The 21,440-nt window shown below is 41.7% G+C and overlaps 1 protein-coding gene across 2 annotated transcripts in view; it reads left to right on the forward strand.

The window, feature by feature from the left end:
* PDE1A (phosphodiesterase 1A) overlaps positions 1–21,440 on the forward strand; it is a 430,190-nt gene that overhangs the window by 365,181 nt on the left and 43,569 nt on the right. For both annotated transcript variants that reach the window (XM_082262401.1, XM_082262402.1), the window contains exons 10-12: positions 875–995; positions 16,273–16,354; positions 20,479–20,599. In XM_082262401.1, the coding sequence (XP_082118527.1) occupies positions 875–995; positions 16,273–16,354; positions 20,479–20,599 (324 nt within the window). The remainder of the gene's footprint in view (positions 1–874; positions 996–16,272; positions 16,355–20,478; positions 20,600–21,440) is intronic.

Raw genomic sequence — 21,440 nt, forward strand, 5'->3', positions numbered from 1 at the left:
GGATCTCAACATCCAGCCCGTCGCCCAGTTCAGCTTTCTTGCTTGAAGATCTCACAGGAACACTGGAGAAAAAAAGCTGTCTAAAAAATCCTTTAAGAAAAAATTCTTGCCAGGACCTAAGATCCCAGCAAGGTATCTAGGTCCTTACTCCTAACTAGACAGAAAATAACTGATTTGCTGAGGCAGAGAGAGAGAGGATATACCCTCTGGGACTGCCCCTAGGGTGTGGCCAGAGCTTTTTAATTTCCTGTCTAGTCCTGCTCCTGTGGAGGCAACATAACCCGAAGGTGGTGTATCACCGAGGACTACGTCTGTCAATGAGCGCTAGAGAAACAATGCTTTTTTCTTGGCAACTTTTTTGATTTGTATTACCATCACCTACCCCTCTCTTAACCTCTATTCAATAAATAGGAGGGATTGTGTAGTTCCAAGAAGATAGATTTGAAAGTAGAGACCACTGGAGTAGTGCCTACTTCAGTGATTTCCAGCTTTCCAGAGGATTGCCCAGGTATGATATACTGTATACATAGTCAAAGCTGGAACAATGTATCTATGTAAAAATATACTATGTCTGCAATTATTCTTTGTCTGTATTTGAGGTTATTAATATAAAAATATGAATGATGCATGCAATGTCTTAGAAATAATAAAGCCAAGAAAATCAATGAGGTAAGAGTCAATCAAAAATGAAATGAAACTCTCCTCACTGTTTGATATTCAGTGTTATCATAGTATTTATAACAGTGCATTGTATTATTTTGCAATTAGCAGATAAAGCAGACTAAGATTACTCTTGGTGAGCCGTCCAGAAATTTCCTTTCATTGTCAGAGTTCCATTTCAGCAAATAATTGAACTGTGCTCTTTATCTGACAGAATAGACAAATCGAAAGCAATGTCCTTGATTCTTCACGCTGCAGACATCAGTCATCCAGCAAAAACGTGGGATATGCATCAGAGGTGGACAGACTTACTGATGGAGGAATTCTTCCGACAGGTGCTAGTTCAATATTCCATTCACTACAGAAAAATCCAATTGTATAATGGGAGTTTTTATTACATCTACTAATTGCAAAATTATTGCCAAAATTAATAATGTTCTTTGAAAAGAGGACTTACCATTTATAATTATATTTCACATGAATAAATAGGGCACATATCCCCTTTACCTAATTACATTCTCTTTTTAGAAAGAGGCAACCTCATTCTTGCCTTGAAAAAAAGTGATGCTTTGAGCTCCATTAGGGTATTTACACAGCCTGGACAAGGATGGGAGACCCTATGGAGACCCAGGAGCATGTGGATGTTTGTCATCATTAGAGTCTGTGGGCAGTTTATTGTTTTCAGTCATCCATACCTAATCAGATAAGAGGATCACCAGGTAGCAGTGCCCGCCAGTGTAATTTACATATATACATGCAAACAATACATTTTTTTTAAACACTAGAACACTTTAATAGGTTGATTTTGCACAGGTATATATTAAAAAGAGTACAGAATCTCTTTACAAAATGAACTAGCTGAGTTTAGATTTATTAATCAATATGTTGGTGCACTAAAAGTGAATGTCTTAGTTACTGGTAAAATGTTATGTGCTTTTAAGATCTTTAAAATAGGGTCTGTTGGCCTATTTTCATGCTCTACTCACTCATCATACTGCCACAATCCTCCTGCTAGTACAATCTGAATCCAATTTTGTATTTGTGATGTCCACCACAGATGTTTAAAATGTAACTCCACTTTTAAATATAAAAAAAAAGTGTTGCGCAAAATAAAAATCTACCTAAATAAAAATAGTGATATGGTGTGTAAATGAATACGTGCAACTCTCAAGCTACGGATTCCAATTCTAAAAATATTTCCTTATGTAAAATCCGTCTTTAAGAGGTGAAATATTTGTGCTGTATATAATCCTGGAGATGTGTAAAAAAACAATAGTGCTATAAGAAAGTGCTATGTGCTAGGGTGCTCTAGTATATCTCAATAGTTTCTATTCCTATATGATAATCCATACATTATAGGATAATAGTAAATAATTAGTAATTGACAGTGAATAAATATATATTAAATATTTAAAATGCATATATATATATATATATATATATATATATATATATATATATATATATATATATATATTGACGATTACAGTGTCCAATAAAATCCAGTGATGATTAGTGCAAAACAGTCTTTCGTGTGTGCTCAAGCCACCAGAGTGTGGCTGTGATCCCAAAACCAAGTGGGTGACCAGGGTGTCACAACTTATTCCTACTCGTGTACCCCCTTGTGATTGGGCGCTCACCTTATATTAAATATAACTGGGCTCAAATGCTGGGTGTGTGGAGATTCCAGGTGATCTATTCCCATAGATTAGCCGATTGACTCCTCAGTAATCTTGTATTGGGTTTAACTAGGCTCAAGTGCTAGATATCTAGCGATTCCTGGTATCCTTATCCCATAGAGTAGCCTTGTGTCGTCACGCGTAGGGGAGGGGCAAGGACAGACGGAGCGCTTCGCTAATCTGATTGCGAGACTGTCAAGCTGTCAGCTACATCCACTGCAGGGGATAAGGGCGCAGCTGCGGCATCTCCCACTATACCACAACGGTATTATATCATCTGAAGGGCTGTCAAAGGTGCATGGATGCACCATTAAATGTGAGTGTACTATCATTTATTTGTTGGAATAAACGGATTTTTGTAAAATCTTACCGTAAAATCCTTTTCTCTTAGCTCATTGACAGACGTAGTCCTCGTTGATTCAACACACTCGGGTTATGCTGCCCTCCACAGGAGTAGGACTAGACAGGAAAGAAAATACTCTGGCCACACCCTAGGGGCAGTCCCCGAGGGTATATCCTCTCTCTCTCTGCTACAGCAAATCAGTTATGTCACAAAGCAGTGTTTAGAGAATTTAACCCAACCCAACTCAAAAACAGAGGGGCGGGTACTATGTCTGTCAATGAGCTAAGAGAAAAGGATTTTACGGTAAGATTTTACAAAAATCCGTTTTTCTCTGTCGCTCATTGACAGACGTAGTCCTCGTTGATTCAACACACTCGGGACGTCCCAAAGCAGTACCACAATTGAGGGGTGGGAAAATGGAAATCAAATCCAATCTAGAAGGCCCAACCGATGCCAACTAGAAGTTTACAATGCTCATCCTCAATGATGAGACTCAACAGAAATTTTCCAACAGAAAAAAACCCTCGAGGTAGACCACCGGTCTCCTCAAATTGCGGCCTGCAAAACCTTGCAGCCAAATGAGGCATCCGCCGATGCCATCACAGGTGGCCGCCTTACATTCCTGGACCACTGACGCCTGATGGCGATAGGCCCAGGAAGTACTGAGTGCTCGAGTGGAGTGCGCCCTAACAGGGAACGGAGGATTCCGACCCTTAATAGAATAAGCCTGTACCACCGTCTGTCTGATCCATTTGGAGATAGTCGCGGCAGATGCAGGCAACCCCTTTCTGGGGCCATCCGGGATCACAAAAAGTGAATCCGTCTTACGGAACAATTCTGTCGCCTTCAGGTATACCCTGATTACCCGAACCACATCCAAGGAATGCAACGCATGTTCCCGATGATGAGGATTGGGCTGAGGACACAAGGAAGGTAGTACAATATCTTCATTCAGATGAAAATCTGAAACCACCTTTGGAAGAAAGGATGGCTTAGGATGAAGCACTACCTTATCCCTATGAATCACTAAGTATGGGGACTGGCATGATAATGCAGCCAGTTCTGACACCCTGCGTGCAGAAGTGATAGCCACCAAGAAGGCTACCTTCTGGGATAAAGTAAGCAAGGGAATCTCCCTGATGTTTTCAAAAGGAGGTTTCTGTAGAACCGACAAAACCAAATTAAGATCCCAGGGCGGTAAGGGCGCGCGGTGAAGCCAGGTGCCGCACCCCCTGGATGAAATTCCGCACCAAGGACATAGTAGCTAAAGGTTTCTGAAAGAAGATTGCTAATGCTGAAACTTGACCCTTGATGGTGCTCAAGGCTTGTTTCTGCTCAACCCCTTTTTGCAGAAAGGCCAATATTCGAGTCACCGAATAGGTACGTGGAGGAATCCCTAAAGATTCGCACCACGCGATATACGTCTTCCATGTGCGATAATAGACCTTGCTGGAAGTCGCTTTCCTTGCTTTAATAAGGGTAGGAATAACTGAAGCTGACAACCCTCTGTCCTTCAGTACCTGGGTCTCAATGGCCAGGCCATTAAAACCAGCGACTGTAAAGCACGATGGAAGATTGGTCCTTGAGACCGCAGACACTCCCTGAGACGAAGTTCCCAAGGAACGTCCGCGACTCGCATGTCCAAGTCGGGTAGATCGGCTTGACGAGGCCAGCCTAGAAATTCTAGGACCACTGGCGCTGACTGGATCTGAACCAGGCGGCCCTAGAGCTATCTGGCCCCGACCCTCCGACAAAGTCTGATCGTTCTCCGTTCCCACACATTTATCAGACACCTGATTCCTATCAGGAACGGTGATCTCTCCTGGTTGAACCTCAGGGCCCGAAGTCACCCGGCTAGAGGCTTCTTGGTCTGTCTGTTCAACCGGATCCGATTCTTGTGGGGAACTGAGACTAATCTTTGGAAAAGGTAAAGAAAAAGATCTGTTCAGGGAATGGTAACTACCGCTCCCTTAAATGTTGGAAGGGAAGAATCGCACCGGTAGCAGTGGTCGATGCTCGATCTAATGCCCTGAATACCGGTGAAAACGTCCCCCCACCCTCAAGCCGGGTGGGGGCGCACCTTCAGGCTGTGTAATCCTTTGCTTCAGGGTTGGCTGAGTCGGTCTTTTGTCTGTCCGACCAGCCCTTCTTGAACCCTCCTGGAGGAGCCTTGCCTTTCCCGCTTGTTCCAGTCAGGCGCACAAACCCTTTATGGGCGGTAAAGAAAGGTCCCCGCTTGTTATGAGGTCCTTTAGCTTTAGCAGCCTGTGGCAAGAAAGTGCTCTTGCCCCCAGTGGCATCCTTAATGATCTCATCTAGGGTGGCCCCAAATAGGCGATTCCCCTGAAAGGGGAAGATTCGTTAAGGTCTTTTTGGAACCTAGGTCTGCTGACCAGCATTTTAACCACAGCACACGTCTGAGGATTACTGCTGACATAGATGCATGCCCTAATAGGGGGGTAGCATCCAAGGCTGCGTCACAGACGAACTGTAGTCCTTGTATGATCTGTTCCATCAATTCAGATGTTCCCTGGGGGATATCTTTCCCCTTCAGGTCCTGGCGCACCAATCTCGCCCATTCCGTTAGTGTCTGGGAAACTAGACCAATGACAATTACTGGTCTAAAGGCTGACCCTATAAGGGAAAAGATAGTGCGGGACTCCGCTTCTACCTTCCGATCCACCGGGTCCTTAAAGGATGAAGTGTCCTCCACTGGAATAACCGTGGCTTTATTCAGTCAGGAAATAGGTGGATCCACCACTGGTGGTACCGTCCATTTCTTAATGAGGGATTCCTCAAACGGATAGCGTCTAGCAATACGCTTGGAAATAGTAAAGGTACGCTTAGAATGCTCCCATTCTTCTTTAATTTTATTACCAAAACACTTGGGTACAGGAAAAACCTTCACTGTTTTGGTGGGTTTGTTAGTACCAAAGGGAATCTCTGTTTCAGTTGCCTCTGTCGGTAAAACCTCAAGTCTTAAGGTTTCCCGAACCGCCACAACTAGTGCGTCCACCAATGCTTCTTCCCGAATTATGGCGGAAGCATGAACGTCCTCCTCACTGTCTGAAGGAACTTTACCTGAGACAATAGCCCTTGCAGAGGGACCTGCAGCTGCAATGACCATCTCAGAATCTGAGTCTGAAGTGTCAGATGATATAGGGGTAGGCGGGGGTCGCTTTCTTGACCCCCGTTCCTGACAGGCCGTCTCCACCCGAGCCACCAAAGACTCCAAAACTGCTGTAAATGCATCTATACTCTGTGCACCGGCGGGTCCCGCAGCCCCCTCGAGGGAAACAGGTGGGGTTACCTGTGTGGCAGGATCCATGATAATTCCAGTTACTACCCGGAAAAAAATCAATCCAAAACAAAATAAAACTTGTTTTTTTTTTCCAGACCCCCAGCGCCACAAAGCCCCTCAATGTTACCTGCTTAGGGACCCCTATCGAGCGAGATAGAGAGAGATAGACCCCCAGGCTCACCACTTGATGCTCAGAGTTTACTGCAACTTGTCTCAGCACTGTCTAGAACAGACAGGAAGTCTCTTGGCTGGCTGCCCGGGAGAAAGGAGGCGGCTTCGCCCCTCTGTACGCCTTCCGGCGCCTCCCCTAGCTCCACGAGGTGTTTGAGTCACCTCAAACATGGCCGCCCCCATACTGGAGACATGAGGCTACGCCATAATGGCGGCCTCGTGCGATCTACCAGAGAATGGCGGCGGCCTCTTACAGAATAGCGGCGTGACTGCAGAGTATCTCGGCATCAATAGACCTCTATCTACATGGAGATCCGCGTGGCCGGCGGTACCGGACCCTGGCGGACCGCGTGGCCGTCGGGAGGCATGCTTTTGCTGGAGGAATGACCTAGAAAGCAGTATACATGTCCTGTGGCTTCTGACAGGTAGGATACCATATCTATCACAGTAAGATTCTAGTACTGCCACTGATTACAATCATTTAAACATATTTGCAATTAGATTGTCAGCTCCCAAACCAAGCCTCCTGGCTTTTTATACACAAAAATCACACTCAAATAGGAGAATCTGTGCCATGTTATAGGATAGAGGGGAACCCATCCTTACCATACAGAGAGGGGCCCGCGTTCACCACAAGACCCGTCAGGGGAAAGGGGGGAACATACTACTCACCATACCGGAACCAGGCGGGTGCCAACTCCTGACAGTACCCCTCTCCACCGAGGTGGGAGGGCTGTCGAACAATACGGACGCCGTGACTCATGGTCTTTGGCGTTTCAGCGAGACGTTTAACTCACAGGGTCAGTCCCCGTCCAGTGGGACTATGTCGCGGCCGACCCAGCGCGGAGCTATGGCCTGCACGCGCTCGCAGGCTGAACTGGGGTGACCACTGGATCTCAACATCCAGCCCGTCGCCCAGTTCAGCTTTCTTGCTTGAAGATCTCACAGGAACACTGGAGAAAAAAGCTGTCTAAAAATCTTTCTAAGAAAAAAATCCTGCCAGGACCGAAGATCCCAGCAAGGTATCTAGGTCCTTACTCCTGACTAGACAGAAAAAAACTGATTTGCTGTAGCAGAGAGAGAGAGGATATACCCTTGGGGACTGCCCCTAGGGTGTGGCCAGAGTATTTTCTTTCCTGTCTAGTCCTACTCCTGTGGAGGGCAGCATAACCCGAGTGTGTTGAATCAACGAGGACTACGTCTGTCAATGAGCGACAGAGAAAAATATTTTAAAACGGTATAAGCACTATGTGAGCTTCTCTACTTCCATGTCATACGAATTTCTGAGATGGTAAAAGGCTACTCTATGGGATAAGGATACCAGGAATCGCTAGATATCTAGCACTTGAGCCTAGTTAAACCCAATACAAGATTACTGAGGAGTCAATCGGCTAATCTATGGGAATAGATCACCTGGAATCTCCACACACCCAGCATTTGAGCCCAGTTATATTTAATATAAGGTGAGCGCCCAATCACAAGGGGGTGCACGAGTAGGAATAAGTTGTGACACCCTGGTCACCCACTTGGTTTCGGGATCACAGCCACACTCTGGTGGCTTGAGCACACACAAAAGACTGTTTTGCACTAATCATTACTGGATTTTATTGGACACTATAATCATCAATATATATTTGTTATACATTTTTTGTATATATATGCATTTAAATATTTAATATATATTTATTCACTGTCAATTACTAATTATTTACTATTATCTTATAGTGTATGGATTATCATGTAGGAATAGAAACTATTGAGATATACTAGAGCACCCCAGCACATAGCACTTTCTTATAGCACTATTGTTTTTTTACACATCTCCAGGATTATATACAGCACAAATTTTTCACCTCTTAAAGACGGATTTTACATAAGGAAATATTTTTAGAATTGGAATCCGTAGCTTGAGAGTTGCACGTATTCATTTACACACCATATCACTATTTTTATTTAGGTAGATTTTTATTTTGCGCAACACTATTTTATATTTATCAGCTCATTTGCACTTTTATGAGAAGTGAAGTGTCTGCGGCATTTTAAAGATCTACAGCAGAGAGGTCGCAGGAATTTTTATCTTTTTAGTAACTCCACTTTTGTTGAGGAAAAATATTCCCTTCTGTACATTTTAAGAATTTTTACTAACTTTGTAAAACATTTCTACTGGTTTCTGTTCTGAAGAAATAGCTGCTTGTTTCACTTTTTTTCAAGTCCAATTCAGACTGGTTCCTAAATAGTAGGGTCTTTGTTCAATATAACCACCTGAGCAAAACTCTTTGATCCAATGAGGGAAGTTGTAATGCCTGCATTGTGAATAATAAAACCCCCTGTGCAACCACACTAAGTTACAAAGTGATATCCAAAAAATACTCCCTACGGGGTTACGTTCCGGACCCACCCGCGAAAAGTGAAAATCCGCAAAATAGAAAGACCCTATTTAAATACACTCTAGGCATGTTTTTATAACTTTCACTGTACTTTAACCACTTGCCGACCGCCGCACGACTATCTACGTCGGCGGTCAGCCCCTCACAGGCAAAGTGACGTAGGGCTACGTCACTAGCTTGTGAGGGTCTAGGGAGCGAGCGCGCGCCCCCGGAGGCGCGCTCCCGCTCCCGAGTGGTCACGGACCCCCCCGCGCGTGTGACCGGCGGACCCGATCGCCGCCGGCCACTCTGCGATCGGCGGGGGAGAGGGAGAAAGTCAGGCAGCTTGTGTAAACAAGCTGCCTGTCATTCTCCTCGCTGTATGAGAGCTGATCACATGGATCTACTATGTAGATCCGTTGATCACTCTGCATACAGCTGAAGCCCCAGCCAATCACAGTTAGAATCACGCCCCTAGGGACACACACAGCCCCTCCCTCTCAAATAAAGTTAACCCCTTCACTACCAGTGTATTTTTACAGTAACAGTGCATATGTATAGCACTGATTACTGTAGAAATGTCACTGGTAACCCCAAAAGTGTCAGAAATGTCAGTCAAGGGTCCGATCTGTCCGCCGCAATGTCGCAGTACCGCAAAAAAAATCGCAGATCGCCGCCATTACGCGTTAAAAAAAAAAACAACAAAAATGACAAAAATATTTCCCTTTGTTAGTAAACGCAATAACTTTTGCGCAAACCAATCAAAATACGCTTTTTGCGATTTTTTTTACCAAACATAGGTAGCATAAAACAAATTGGCCGAAAATTTTAAAAAATTTTGATTTTTACTTTTTGGGGGAATTTCATATAAAAAAAAGGGAAAAATATTGCTATTTTTGCAAAATGGACGCTCTTTTTTTGTTTATAGCGCGTGATCAAAAAATCGCACAGGTGATCAAATACCGCCAAAAGAAAGCTCTGTTTGTGGGAAAAAAAGGACGCCAAATTCGTTTAGGTACAGCGTCGCACGACCGCGCAATTCTCCGTTAAAGTCACGCAGTGCCGAATCGCAAAATACCCCCTGGTCGGAATGGGGGTAAAATCTTCCGGGGCTTAAGTGGTTAAAAGCATTTTAAGGTCTTTAAACACATTTTTAAAACAATAGAAACACATAAAAGATACTGAGAGACTGAGCAAATTTAATTAGTAAAATAATATTAATTAGGCTTACAGAAAAAAAACGCAATATACCGGGACCGCAAAAACTGAACCGCGATATAACGGGGGTTTATTGTAAAACACTGCAGTGAAATATACACACTTATGCTGATAAGACAATAATGCAAAAAAGTGCAAAAATAAAAAAGTGCCATTTTTTAGATTTATCACAGTCACAAATCAATCTTCTATAGTGAACACTTCATGCTCTACTCTCTTCTACCACAAACTGCTCACCTGGTACTTTGACCCAAAGGAATTATGTCAGGATGCGCTTTCCCCTTTAAAAGGGTATTAAAGCCTGGATTGATGTATAAGCCCAGAGGGATCAATATATCACTTCAAATTCCCCATGCAACGCACCTGGTTTTTCAAGATGTCACTTATCATATTATTATCCACCAATGATCAAAATAAAAAAATGTTAACTGTTATAGTGTTTTCCATAATCACACAAACATTTGCTAAACTATTTATAAACACTGACATGAAAATATGCACCAATCTGGTGCACTGCAGAGAAAGAGCTTGTATTGTCCCTTAAGGTGTGGATTGAAGCTGCACTTTTGTTTATTTAACCACTTTAATACAGGGCACTTCCCTCCCTTCCCGCCCAGGCCAATTTTCCCCTTTTAGCGCTGTTGCATTTTGAATGACAATTGCGCGGTCATGCAACACTGTACTTACACCAAATTTATATCATTTTCCCCCCACAAATAGAGCTTTCTTTTGGTGGTATTTGATCACCTGTGCGATTTTTACTTTTTGCTAAACAAATAAAAAAAGACAGAAAAGTTTGAAAAAAAAAAAAAGTTTTTTTGTTTATGTTATACAATTTTGTAAATAAATAAGTTTTTTCCTGCACTGATGAGCACTGATGAGACTGCACTGACAGGCACTGATGAGGAGGCAATGATGGGGTGGCACTGATGGGGTGGCACTGATAGGCGGCACTGATAGGCGGCACTGATAGGCACTGATAGGTAGCACTGATATGCAGCATTTGTGGGCACTGATAGGCGACACTGCTGGGCACTGATAGGCGGCATTGATGGGCACTGATAGGCGGCACTGACGGGCACTAATGGGCACTGATAGGCAGCACTGGTGGGCACTGATCGGCACTGACGGGCGGCACTGATGGGCACTAATGGGCACTGATAGGCGGCACTGGTGGGCAATAATGGGCACTGGTGGGCGACACTAAAGGATGGCAATGATGGGCACTTGTGGGCAGCACTGATAGGGAGGACACTAGTGGGCATCACTGATGGGGAGGGCAATGGGGGGCTCCCTAAACCCTGATCGCCATCCCTGGGGTCATAGTGGCATCCCTGGGGTCATAGTGGGCATCCCTGGGGTCATAGTGGGCATCCCTGGTGGATCTAGTGGCATCCCCCCCCCCCGAGGGTCTGCACTGGTAATCAATGATCTGATTACCAGTGCCGACCCCCCCCCCCTGTCAGGGGAGCCGCCGATCGGCGCTCCTTTACTCGTGCCTGTCAGGCACGAACTAAGGAAAGCCGATCAACGGCTGTTCCTGTTTTACTATGTGACCAGCCGTGATTGGACACGGCTGATCACATGGTAAAGAGCCTCCGTCAGAGGCTCTTTACCGAGATCGGAGATGCAGGGTGTCAGACTGACACCTCGCATCACCGATCGCCGCTCTGCGCGCCCCCGGGGGGCGCCCAGAGCGGTGTTATCCTGCCGCCGTCATATGACGTCCGGTCAGGATAACTCAACCACATTCCCGCCGTCAATTTGTAATAGGGCGGGCGGGAAGTGGTTAAACATTGCACTGTCCCCTTAAGGTTTGGATGGAAACTGCCTTCTATAAGGTAAAGTCCACACTGTCCCCTTAAGGGTGATGGGTAAATTCCGCTGTATTCCGTGGGCTAGTGTTCCTTCTGCCCAACTTCCTGGCACGCTGACGTCCCTGGCTCTGCCCCTTATTCATGGCGCCACTGTGTGGAAGACATTATGATGGTTTACATTTTTTATTTTGAGCACTGGTGGACAATAATATGATAAGTGACACCTTCAAAAAATAGTTGCATGGGGCATATGAAGTGATATATGGATACATCTAGACTTATACTGTACATTAATCCAGGGTATATTATCCCTCTAAAGATATGAATATGCATCCGGACCAAATTTCTATAGGTCAAAGTACCAGGTGAGCAGTTTAAAGTGGGGGAGTGTGGAGCATGTGGTGATTCACTATAGAAGATTGATCTGAAGTGCAAGATTGTATATATAAAAAATTTGGGACTGTGGACTTCTTTTGATTTTTTCACCTGTTTTTTTCCATTATTCTATTATTAGCACAATTGTGTAAATTTTACTTCAGCTCTCTATCTTGGGAATTCTAATATTGTAGTGCCTGCATTTCTTTGGTAGACAATCCTTAGGGAGAAGCTCACCAAACATGAAATTCCTACTGCCGGGATACCTAAAATGTTACTTATATATAAGTGCAGATTTCTAAGTTCAGTAAATCACACAAGCAAGAAACTACATTTCTGGGGGCATGCAGACACCAACAGTGTACTAAACAGCTTAAGATTTTCCTTTTGCATTACATTTTTTTGACAGTTTTAGAAAGTTGAAGTAGTGGCAGATGAAAATGGTATGGTAAATTTTTATTTTCCAATGTTTTTATTAAAGGTTTTGGAGTCAAATTATAATAAGTGTAACTAGCACACTATACATAGATGTAACAAAAAGGCCGAGTATCATGAAAGTGACACTTTCAGGCCTACAACTGATACTTCAAAGTTATTTAGGTAATAGGGAAGTGATGGAGTGAGGGGAGTGATACACGATGGGTGTGCCATTAATATCTCAAGGAATGTCTCTATATGATGTGACAGGACCCCAAAGTATATCTGATGTGACAGGACCCCAAAGTATATGTTTGGGTGATCATGTGTGCACTACTGCGTCTGGGTATGAATAATAAATATTTCAGACATAGTGCAGAACAAAGAAGAGAAAAGTATAGAAGACCGAGCAAGTTGGTGAGAATGAGGGTGTAGTTAGTTAATGGACAAAGGTGCTGGGATGAATTTTGAGGGACAATGTTAAGGTCAAGTTTAAAAAATTATAGGTGGGAAATATCGAAGTCAAGCTTTTGGTAATTCATGAAGCAGTGCATCATGTTTTATCTTTTGAAAAGCAAAAGAGATTGCTTCTTACAGGCTGAAACTAGAGTCTTTTTGGCTTTTAACAACACAATATTTGTTCATTTTTTGCTGATGACTGAAGAAGGTATCAGATTTAGTGTAAAGCAGGGCTGTCTAGGAGTCTCCTCTAGCACAAGCGGAGTTTTCCTTCAAACTCATCAACATTATGAAAAAGGGATGACCACACACTGTCTACTATGTGCCTTTCTTCCAAATCAGAACATGATACAAAATGAAGCTCTGATGAGTTTCCTGCTGTGCTTAGTATTATTGAGCTTGGATTTGGCCAAACACAGAAGACATTTGAATTTCCTGGGCCAGTGAGCTGCAGCAGGGAAATTCCCCACCCTCCAGATACATGTACACAATGGGGGGGGGGGGATGCTTAAGACATGTAATAACTCAATGACATCACACGCATGCCTGGGACTTTGTGTATGAGATCCCTTAGCCACAGGGGACCTGGCACTGACAGCAGACTTTAGGGACCCAGAGTCAAACCCAAGTTCATCTCTATTTAGTACTTTCTCAACAAGCACCTGATGTTTAGGCTAGGAAGAAGCCAAGATCTGCACCTAAATTCTGTTGGGCTAACTATGAATTTTATTTTCTTTCCTGACCCTTAAATAGTAGTAAACATATAATTCATTAGACCAACAAATCACTATGGTTTAATCCTTTAATATTATTTAGGCTAAACTAATAACACACCCACTTCCTGTGCCCCAACTAGAGTTCATTGATGCATGTTGAATTTTAGGTCAGGATGTGCAAGAGCACATGCAATGATATTGATACTGGCAAATCTTGTCCTCCATGCCCTACATAAACCTATTTTATCCTAATTTCTCCTAAACTTGGAGGTAGAAAAGATATTATTGTGGTATTACTTCCTCCACTAAGAACAGCTCTTAGAGGAAGTGTGGACATGGAGTTGCTTAATTTTCTGCATATTTCTATCCCCACTGAGCCATATGTTCATAAGAACAAACCTACAACTCCACCCACTCTCTATGCTGTGTTAAGGGCTGCATTTTGCGCAGACAGCTTGTGACTGGGTGTACATGCCCTACACTCTGTTGTCTGACTGTGTCTGTGCACTTTGCTTATTGTAACAAGCTCGCTAATAAAGATTGAATGGCTTATATGAGCATCACCTATCATCCATTGATAACAAAGAAGGAAGAGCAAAAGTTAGAGAGGATAGTGTAAATACTAATGATGTGACAGTAATAGGATAAAATAAGTGTAGTTTGCAAGTAGTAGCTTCCAAATATAGAATTAAAGGGAAACAGGACTGGGAATCTTTGGCCTGGGGTAAAAATATTGCCAACTTGTGCTTTCATGGTAGTGACAGTTTCCTGTGGGTAGAAAAAAGGCACCACACAAAGTGTACCACAGTGATTGGTACTGGGACCATAGTGAACGGTAGGTGTTATCCTAAAGCTAAACTCCAAACAGATGTAACATACACAAACTAACCATGCTCTGTATATCATTAATGCATCTTTAAACTTATTTTTAAATGTAAGCAGTGTACTTACCTGATGTTGGCTGTTACAGGCCTAATGCAGTGCCTGTATAGTAGAGCTCAAACTAAGAAATTGATAAACAGCACAAGAAATCAATCAGTGTCACCACAGTTAAGTAAGCATGCTGATAGATGGACTGAGCAGAGTGAGAGAGATTAGCTTATCTGTCTGCTGTTTCCCTTTTTACTGCCCGGTCAGAAGCTGGGAGAGTTACAAGACCCATAAGTGTTACTGAACTGCAGGCGAAAAAAATCAGTCCAGTCTCTTGCCCTGCTAGACATGGTTGTGCTGTGTGGCAGAGCTTTGTAAATCTCAGAAATGCATGGACAAAAATACAAATCTTTTGGCAATAAAACAGCTCTCCTATATGTATTTCATCTATGCATTTAGTTGTTTGCCTGAAGTTCAGCTTTAAAGAACATGGTATACCTTTTCACATATATATATATACATATTCTAAAAAGTGGGGACTGTAAAGAATGACTTACAAAAGTCCACCTTCTCCTCCAACCCTGCTCTCCCCCAAAACATATAGACCATAGCACTTAAGAATTGTTGGTAAATCTAAAGGAAATTGTACAGTCAGATTATAACAACATGTGTGGCAGTCTAGGCACTACACAGTCTTCTAGGTAAAACCTGCACCATCCACTTCCATAGTTATTGTTTGATAGTGGAAGCAGAGGAGGGATGACTTTGGGTTTGGTCCAAACCCTTCTGGAGGGAAGCTGTCAGTGCTGGGCCAATCAATTGCAGCATTCTGCACCCTTCAACTGCATGTAAACAAAGGGGCAGGGACATCTCGTGACATCATTAACCAAATATGACCCATGGCCATATTAGGTCAATGACTGTAACAGCTTCCTATCAGGACTGGACCAAATTTATGCCAATTCCAAGCTCACCCTTAAGGCCCAGTTCACACTTGTGCAACATAGGATCCGACTTGTGAGAGCACAAATCAGACGACATGTGAAATTCAATGTCAATGAGGCATTTTAACTGATCCTACACAAGTCTGTCCGAATTTAGAAAAGGTTCCTGCACTTCTTTGTACTGACTTTGATACAACTTCAATGCCTGCAGTGATGGCAAACCTTGGCACCCCAGATGTTTTGGAACTACATTTCCCGTAATGCTTAACTACACTGCAGAAGCATCATGGGAAATGTAGTTCCAAAACATCTGGGGTGTCAAGGTTTGCCATAATTACCATAGAGTGTAAAGTCACATTAAGGCCAGGTTCACACTGCTCCGACATGAAAGTCCCACGACTTCCAATCCGACTTTGTCCTGCAACGTTGGTCGGACATTGCTCAGACTTTAATGAACATAATCTGACTTGAGATGAGTTCAACTTGGGTCTGGTATGGATTTGTTTTTTTTTTTTTGCATTGCTAACATTGCCTCTTAGCATAAGTTGCATGTCACAAGCCCGATCAGTTAAGATGCTGATCCAAATTGGATAGAACTTCAATATTCAATGGGCTGAAATCAAACCAAAGTTGGACCAAAGTAGTGCAGGAACCATTTCCAGAGTTGGACGGACCAGTTAAGACGGTTCTCATAGGGAGTCATTGATTTATACACATCATGCAACATGTGCTCTCAAAGTCGGAGTGTATGTCCCACCAGTGTGAACTGGGCCAAAGTTGGATCAAAGACGGATTGGAAGTCATGCAACTTTCATGTCGGAGCAGTGTGAACCAGGGCTAAAACAGAGGAGAGCCAATTCAATAATAAATGTGATGCAAGCTGCACAGTTCTTATACCCAATTCAAAATTTTTACAGCAGACATTTTTCATTACAGGGCGACAAAGAGGCTGAATTAGGGCTTCCATTCTCACCACTCTGTGACAGAAAATCAACATTGGTAGCACAGTCACAAATAGGTAATGTGCTTATTCCTTCTTTACACAGATGTGGAGAAACTCGTACTGTTGACGCAGTTTGGAAATTCTATCTGGAATAAAGAAATCATGATGTGCCAAGTGTGAGAACTGAAAATAAATTTAAAACCAAAAAATAAATAATAATATTTGCTTGTAAACCACTGAATAATTATTAACTGCTCTCTAACTCCCACAAATGTAAAATCATATAAATAAAGTGCACATGCTCCAGTGAAATGTGTTCAAAACAATCAATATAATTCAATTCCCTCTTTAAAAGTTCAAAGTGAATCCAAAAGACACCACAGTAACTTCACACTGTTGGGGATCAATAATGCCTCCTCTTTTTAGACAAATAATAAGCACACAACTCACTCACCAGAACCCCCATTAAAAAGGTAGTCAAAAACAGCAATAGGTATCTGGTGGCCCACTTGCATTTTCCACAGTTTTAGGTCTTCAGGGGAACATCTCAGACCGGACCCTCGGTATCGGCACTCCTGCTTATTTAAATTCTCATATCAGAACTTCGGTTAGAGAGGGAGGTAAAAAGAAAAACCTCTCATGGTGCAGTATATCCAAATTCTATGTAAAATAATGTTAAAATTGCACTTACAATGTTGTTGATTTAAGTATTGCGGTGGAGTGCGGCCAATGTCTTCTATAGAAGTGTATATAAAGGAGGCGACGTGTCTGGACATGTGACCCCTAATGACATCGTAGGGTGGGACTATTGAGACATGTCACTTCCGCCATTTTGGAATGCAGGTGGAGCGCAAACCGGCGTTCCCAAGCAGATTGAATGCTGTGAAACATCTTGCAACATTGTAAATGGTATTTTAACATTATTTTAAATTAAATTTGGATATACTGAACCATGAGAGATTTTTCTTTTACTTCCCTCTCTGAGCAAAGTTCTGTTATGGGATTTTAAAGGTGAAGGAGTGCCAATACATTATAATTATATTGATTGCTTTGAACACATTTCACTGGAGCATGTGTACTTTATGTATATGATCATACATTTGTGGGAGTGAGAGCACGGTTAATAATAATTTAGTGGTGTACATAGTTTTAGGCTATTTTTTAGCCTTATAATGAGCTACTCTTCATCCTAATTGTAGGTTTGTAACAATTTTCTAATTTCATACATTTTCTGTGTTGTTTTGACTTTGTAATAAACTAATATATAGGTTTGCGCGGGTATAGGATTGCATAATCCTATTAATAAAACGAATGCTGCTGGCATTCGTTTTCTTTTTTCCTTTATTTTTACCTGGTGATCCTGCCAGTAAAATACTCCCCATCTTAGGATGGAAATGCTCACTACTCTACTGTATCTAAGGAGAAGCAACGTAGCAAAACTTGGACAGCAGCATTGCCACCCCATGGAGAGGTCAGTTTTGGATGAACTAGTAGATTTAGATGAATTTTAGCTAAGTGATTAGCAAACAAAAACCTAACTTCAGCTAACACTTTTTAGGCAGGTACAGAAATATATATATTTTTTTCATTTTGGGATAATGGTTTTCACTATATAAATAAAAGCTGACCATTGTTAGCACCCCTGTCAGCGTTAAATGGTTTGACTCAAGCTCTAACTGCCACTTTTGCTAGACAGCTTGGTCTGTTAAAAAAAGTTGAAAATTAATAGACTTCCTGGCAGGATCGACAGGTTAAAATAAAGCAAGTGAGCCTAAAACAAACAATGCAGCCACAACATTGCTAAACTGCAATATATTACATTTTTTGTTTTTGGGTTTAGATACGCTTTAAGCTTGCAGGGGTCAGTTAAGGCAAACCTTTACATTCAGATATTAGAAGCAGGTTTGCTTGATGCCCCCCTGCACTTTCTGCCCCTCAGAAAACAGGGAAAGAGCCCTGTGTAATGCCTCGTACACACGCACTGATTGTTGGCCGACCGATCGGCCGTCTTTTGTCCAGTGTTGTTGTGTTGGTTGAAATGTGCTCTAGACTGCACACGAATTTTGTCGGCCAACAACAACCAACTGCAGAAGTGATGTCATGTTCTGGTCTACTTTTTGTGTGTTTTATCTTCTCTGAGCATGCCCAGTCTTGCTCATCTGACTTTAGTCGGCCGAAATCTGTACTGACTGACAAACAATCGGCCGTTCTGGTGACGGCCAACAAAATTTTTATAGCATGCACACCAGATTTTGTTCGGGCGAAAAGTCGCAGTTGGTTGTCGGAAGCATCATACTAACAAGCCGACAATTGGCCGATCGGACGTTTGCCGAAAATTTACGGCCAACAATCGGTGTGTGTATACGGGGCTTAAGTTCTGGGATTGTCTACATTGGAGCTCACAAAGACTAAGGAGCCTTCCCTATCCCCGCTCAGGTGCCGGGTCACTGCATGGTGGAAGACAGGTGAGAAATTCATATGCTCCCTCAGAGTGCTGGGCATTTTGTAGGGCTCTGGCAAAGGGGGTGGGGGGCACAAGGAAGGTAAGTATCCACAGTAGAGTGACTGGCTACCCAGCAAACATGTCACTTCTCCCTAAGTGGTCAAGTACAGGTTTTCTGTAGGAAATCATCTTAAATTGGCTTCTATTAGATATTATACTTTGCACATTATCATTGCTATTTCAGTTGCTTTATCAAAGTACCCATATGTGTATACCTGTTTTATGGATAAAAGTTCCTGCCTGATAAAGGGTCATAATCAAAAACCTTCTTTACATTTTTACAATGGAAATGCTGTTGGACTGTGCCAGTGATTCTGGATACGCACCACCCTGCAGTCCAGAAAAATCATATGCTGTTATGTTGGTAGTAATATTTCCAGGTCTACAAGCTGAATAAATAATCAAGGGAATATTCAAATTGGTCTCCAAACAGGAGCCAATATAAATACAAATATTCAGGTAACTGAAAATTGAACAAACCGTCAATTCTCCTGATTAAATTTTCACTATTTAGAGCTCCAGTACCTGAAATCATGATGTGCAGGCAGTGGTGCCCATGCACTGTAAACAGCGCATCACACTATAACCTTTCTTATGTTGGAACTGTACTGAAATATCACAAGGTAGCATTTCATTCTGTTCTTTTTGCCACAGTAACATGCAATGCGATGCATTATGTAGCTTCACGGAATAAAAGTACTGCATGTCGAATTTTTTAATAGCACGCCAGGGCAGCATAGTGGTTAAATTGCATTGATACAGAAAATTGGCTTTTTGACGTGGCTTTGTGTTGGGACTTCATTATGGAAGACTGCCCAGTGCAGCCCAATGAATCTAGTGTGAACCAGCTCATAACCCAAATAGACTGAAAGTTTATGTGACAGGGCAAAACAAAATTACAAAAGTAATAAGCTATACACAAGGGGACAAGAATGAGGTCCATAGTACAATCCATGTCAAGCAAGGGTGTAACCCAATGACTGGTATGGGGCTCAGAAACACAGAGAAGCGAGGACTGTGATTTATGTAGGTAACAATATTTTGGCAAATTAATTTGGATGATATGAATATATATATATATTTGGGTTAATTGCTATAAAAGCAATATCATGTTATTCTGTATTACAATTTAGGAACTGCCTTTGACATGGAGATTAGAGAGGCCAATGGAAGGTTCTTAAAGGTTTAGCTATGTGGCCAATCTGATGACAAGTATGCCTCCAGCCATAGCCCCAGAGTCGTATGGCTCAGTACACTGTTTATAAGTCAATGAGCGCCCAGTAAAGTGTTTGCTTTATGTTAAAATTAACATTTGATTTGGTACTGCAGTTCTTATTCTATTCAATACCTCCCACTTACATCCCTTTGACCCTTTGCTGCTAATGACCAAGCCCACTGTGCACTCCACTCACACATAAAAAACCCATATGTTGAATAAAGCACTTTATACTGTACATAAATTGTGTAAAATCCATTTAAATGCTATTTGTAAAGCGCTGCACAAACTGTTGGCACTATATAAATCCTGTTTAATAATAATAATAATAATAATAATAATAATAATAATAATAATAATAATAATAAATCATTTTTAAAAAGCAATATAATCTATTTTATTTCTAGTATTTTTTTTGTGGTGTAGTGAACTTGTATTATTATTTTGTTATGTTGAAACTCATTTACATTTATCTTTTAGGGTTCATAGACTTCATAGTGGAGCCGACATTCACACTTCTAACTGACTCAACAGAGAGAATTGTTATGCCTCTTATAGAGGAAACTACAAAATCTGATCACTCTGTTTTTGATAAGCCCAGGTATGGCAGCTTGTATACTTACTCTTGGTATTAGGATTCATTTTTACTTTTTCTGGCATAAATATGTTATTTTCATAGTTTTTATTCTTATACAGTACTGGCACCTAGTGGCAACTTGGTATATTTACAGAAAATTTGTACCATGAGTTTTACTATGTCCTCGTAGTAATAAGGAAAGCAAGTCACTTGTACCCTAAAAGGTCTGTTCATATAGACAGATTAGGATTGATTCACTTAAGTGTATGAGGTATATCATTTTATCATCAAAATGTTCATTTCACAAGCGTAAATGTAGCATGGATGTGAAATAATATTATTATCCTGGAAATTTTATATTTAACAATTGAGACTCTCTATTTATATAAATCTGCAGTTCTCATTTTATTTCCATTTCAAATGGTGCCATTTTCTTATCTACTCTTGTATAACATCACAATTATCCCCATTATCCATATCTGAAAGCTAAAGCTTAGTGATAGCCTTTGTCATAATCTTAATGAATTGACCCCTATGGCCTTATTCTATAAACAGAGCAAAAAGTGATACAAAAGGTGCCAAGACCCTAAGCATTCAAAAAGTGATACAATAAGTGTCAAGACCCTAACCCTAAGCATTCAAATATTATTGTGTCAAGACCCTAAGCATTCAAATATGCTTAACTGAAGTCAATCAAATGCAAAATAGGGTAGGTTCAATTTAATAAATAATCTGAACATGCCCTACTTAAACTTAAAGATGGGCTAATACAGAGTAATACTATATTTATCAGATACCATTACAGTATTGTTTTTTTAAATATATGAAGGTAGTTTAGTTTTTTACTTTTTTTTTTTTTTTAATT

This window comes from Pelophylax lessonae (genome assembly GCF_965119305.1).
Source record: "Pelophylax lessonae genome assembly, chromosome: 6".
In the NCBI taxonomy this organism is placed as follows: domain Eukaryota; kingdom Metazoa; phylum Chordata; class Amphibia; order Anura; family Ranidae; genus Pelophylax; species Pelophylax lessonae.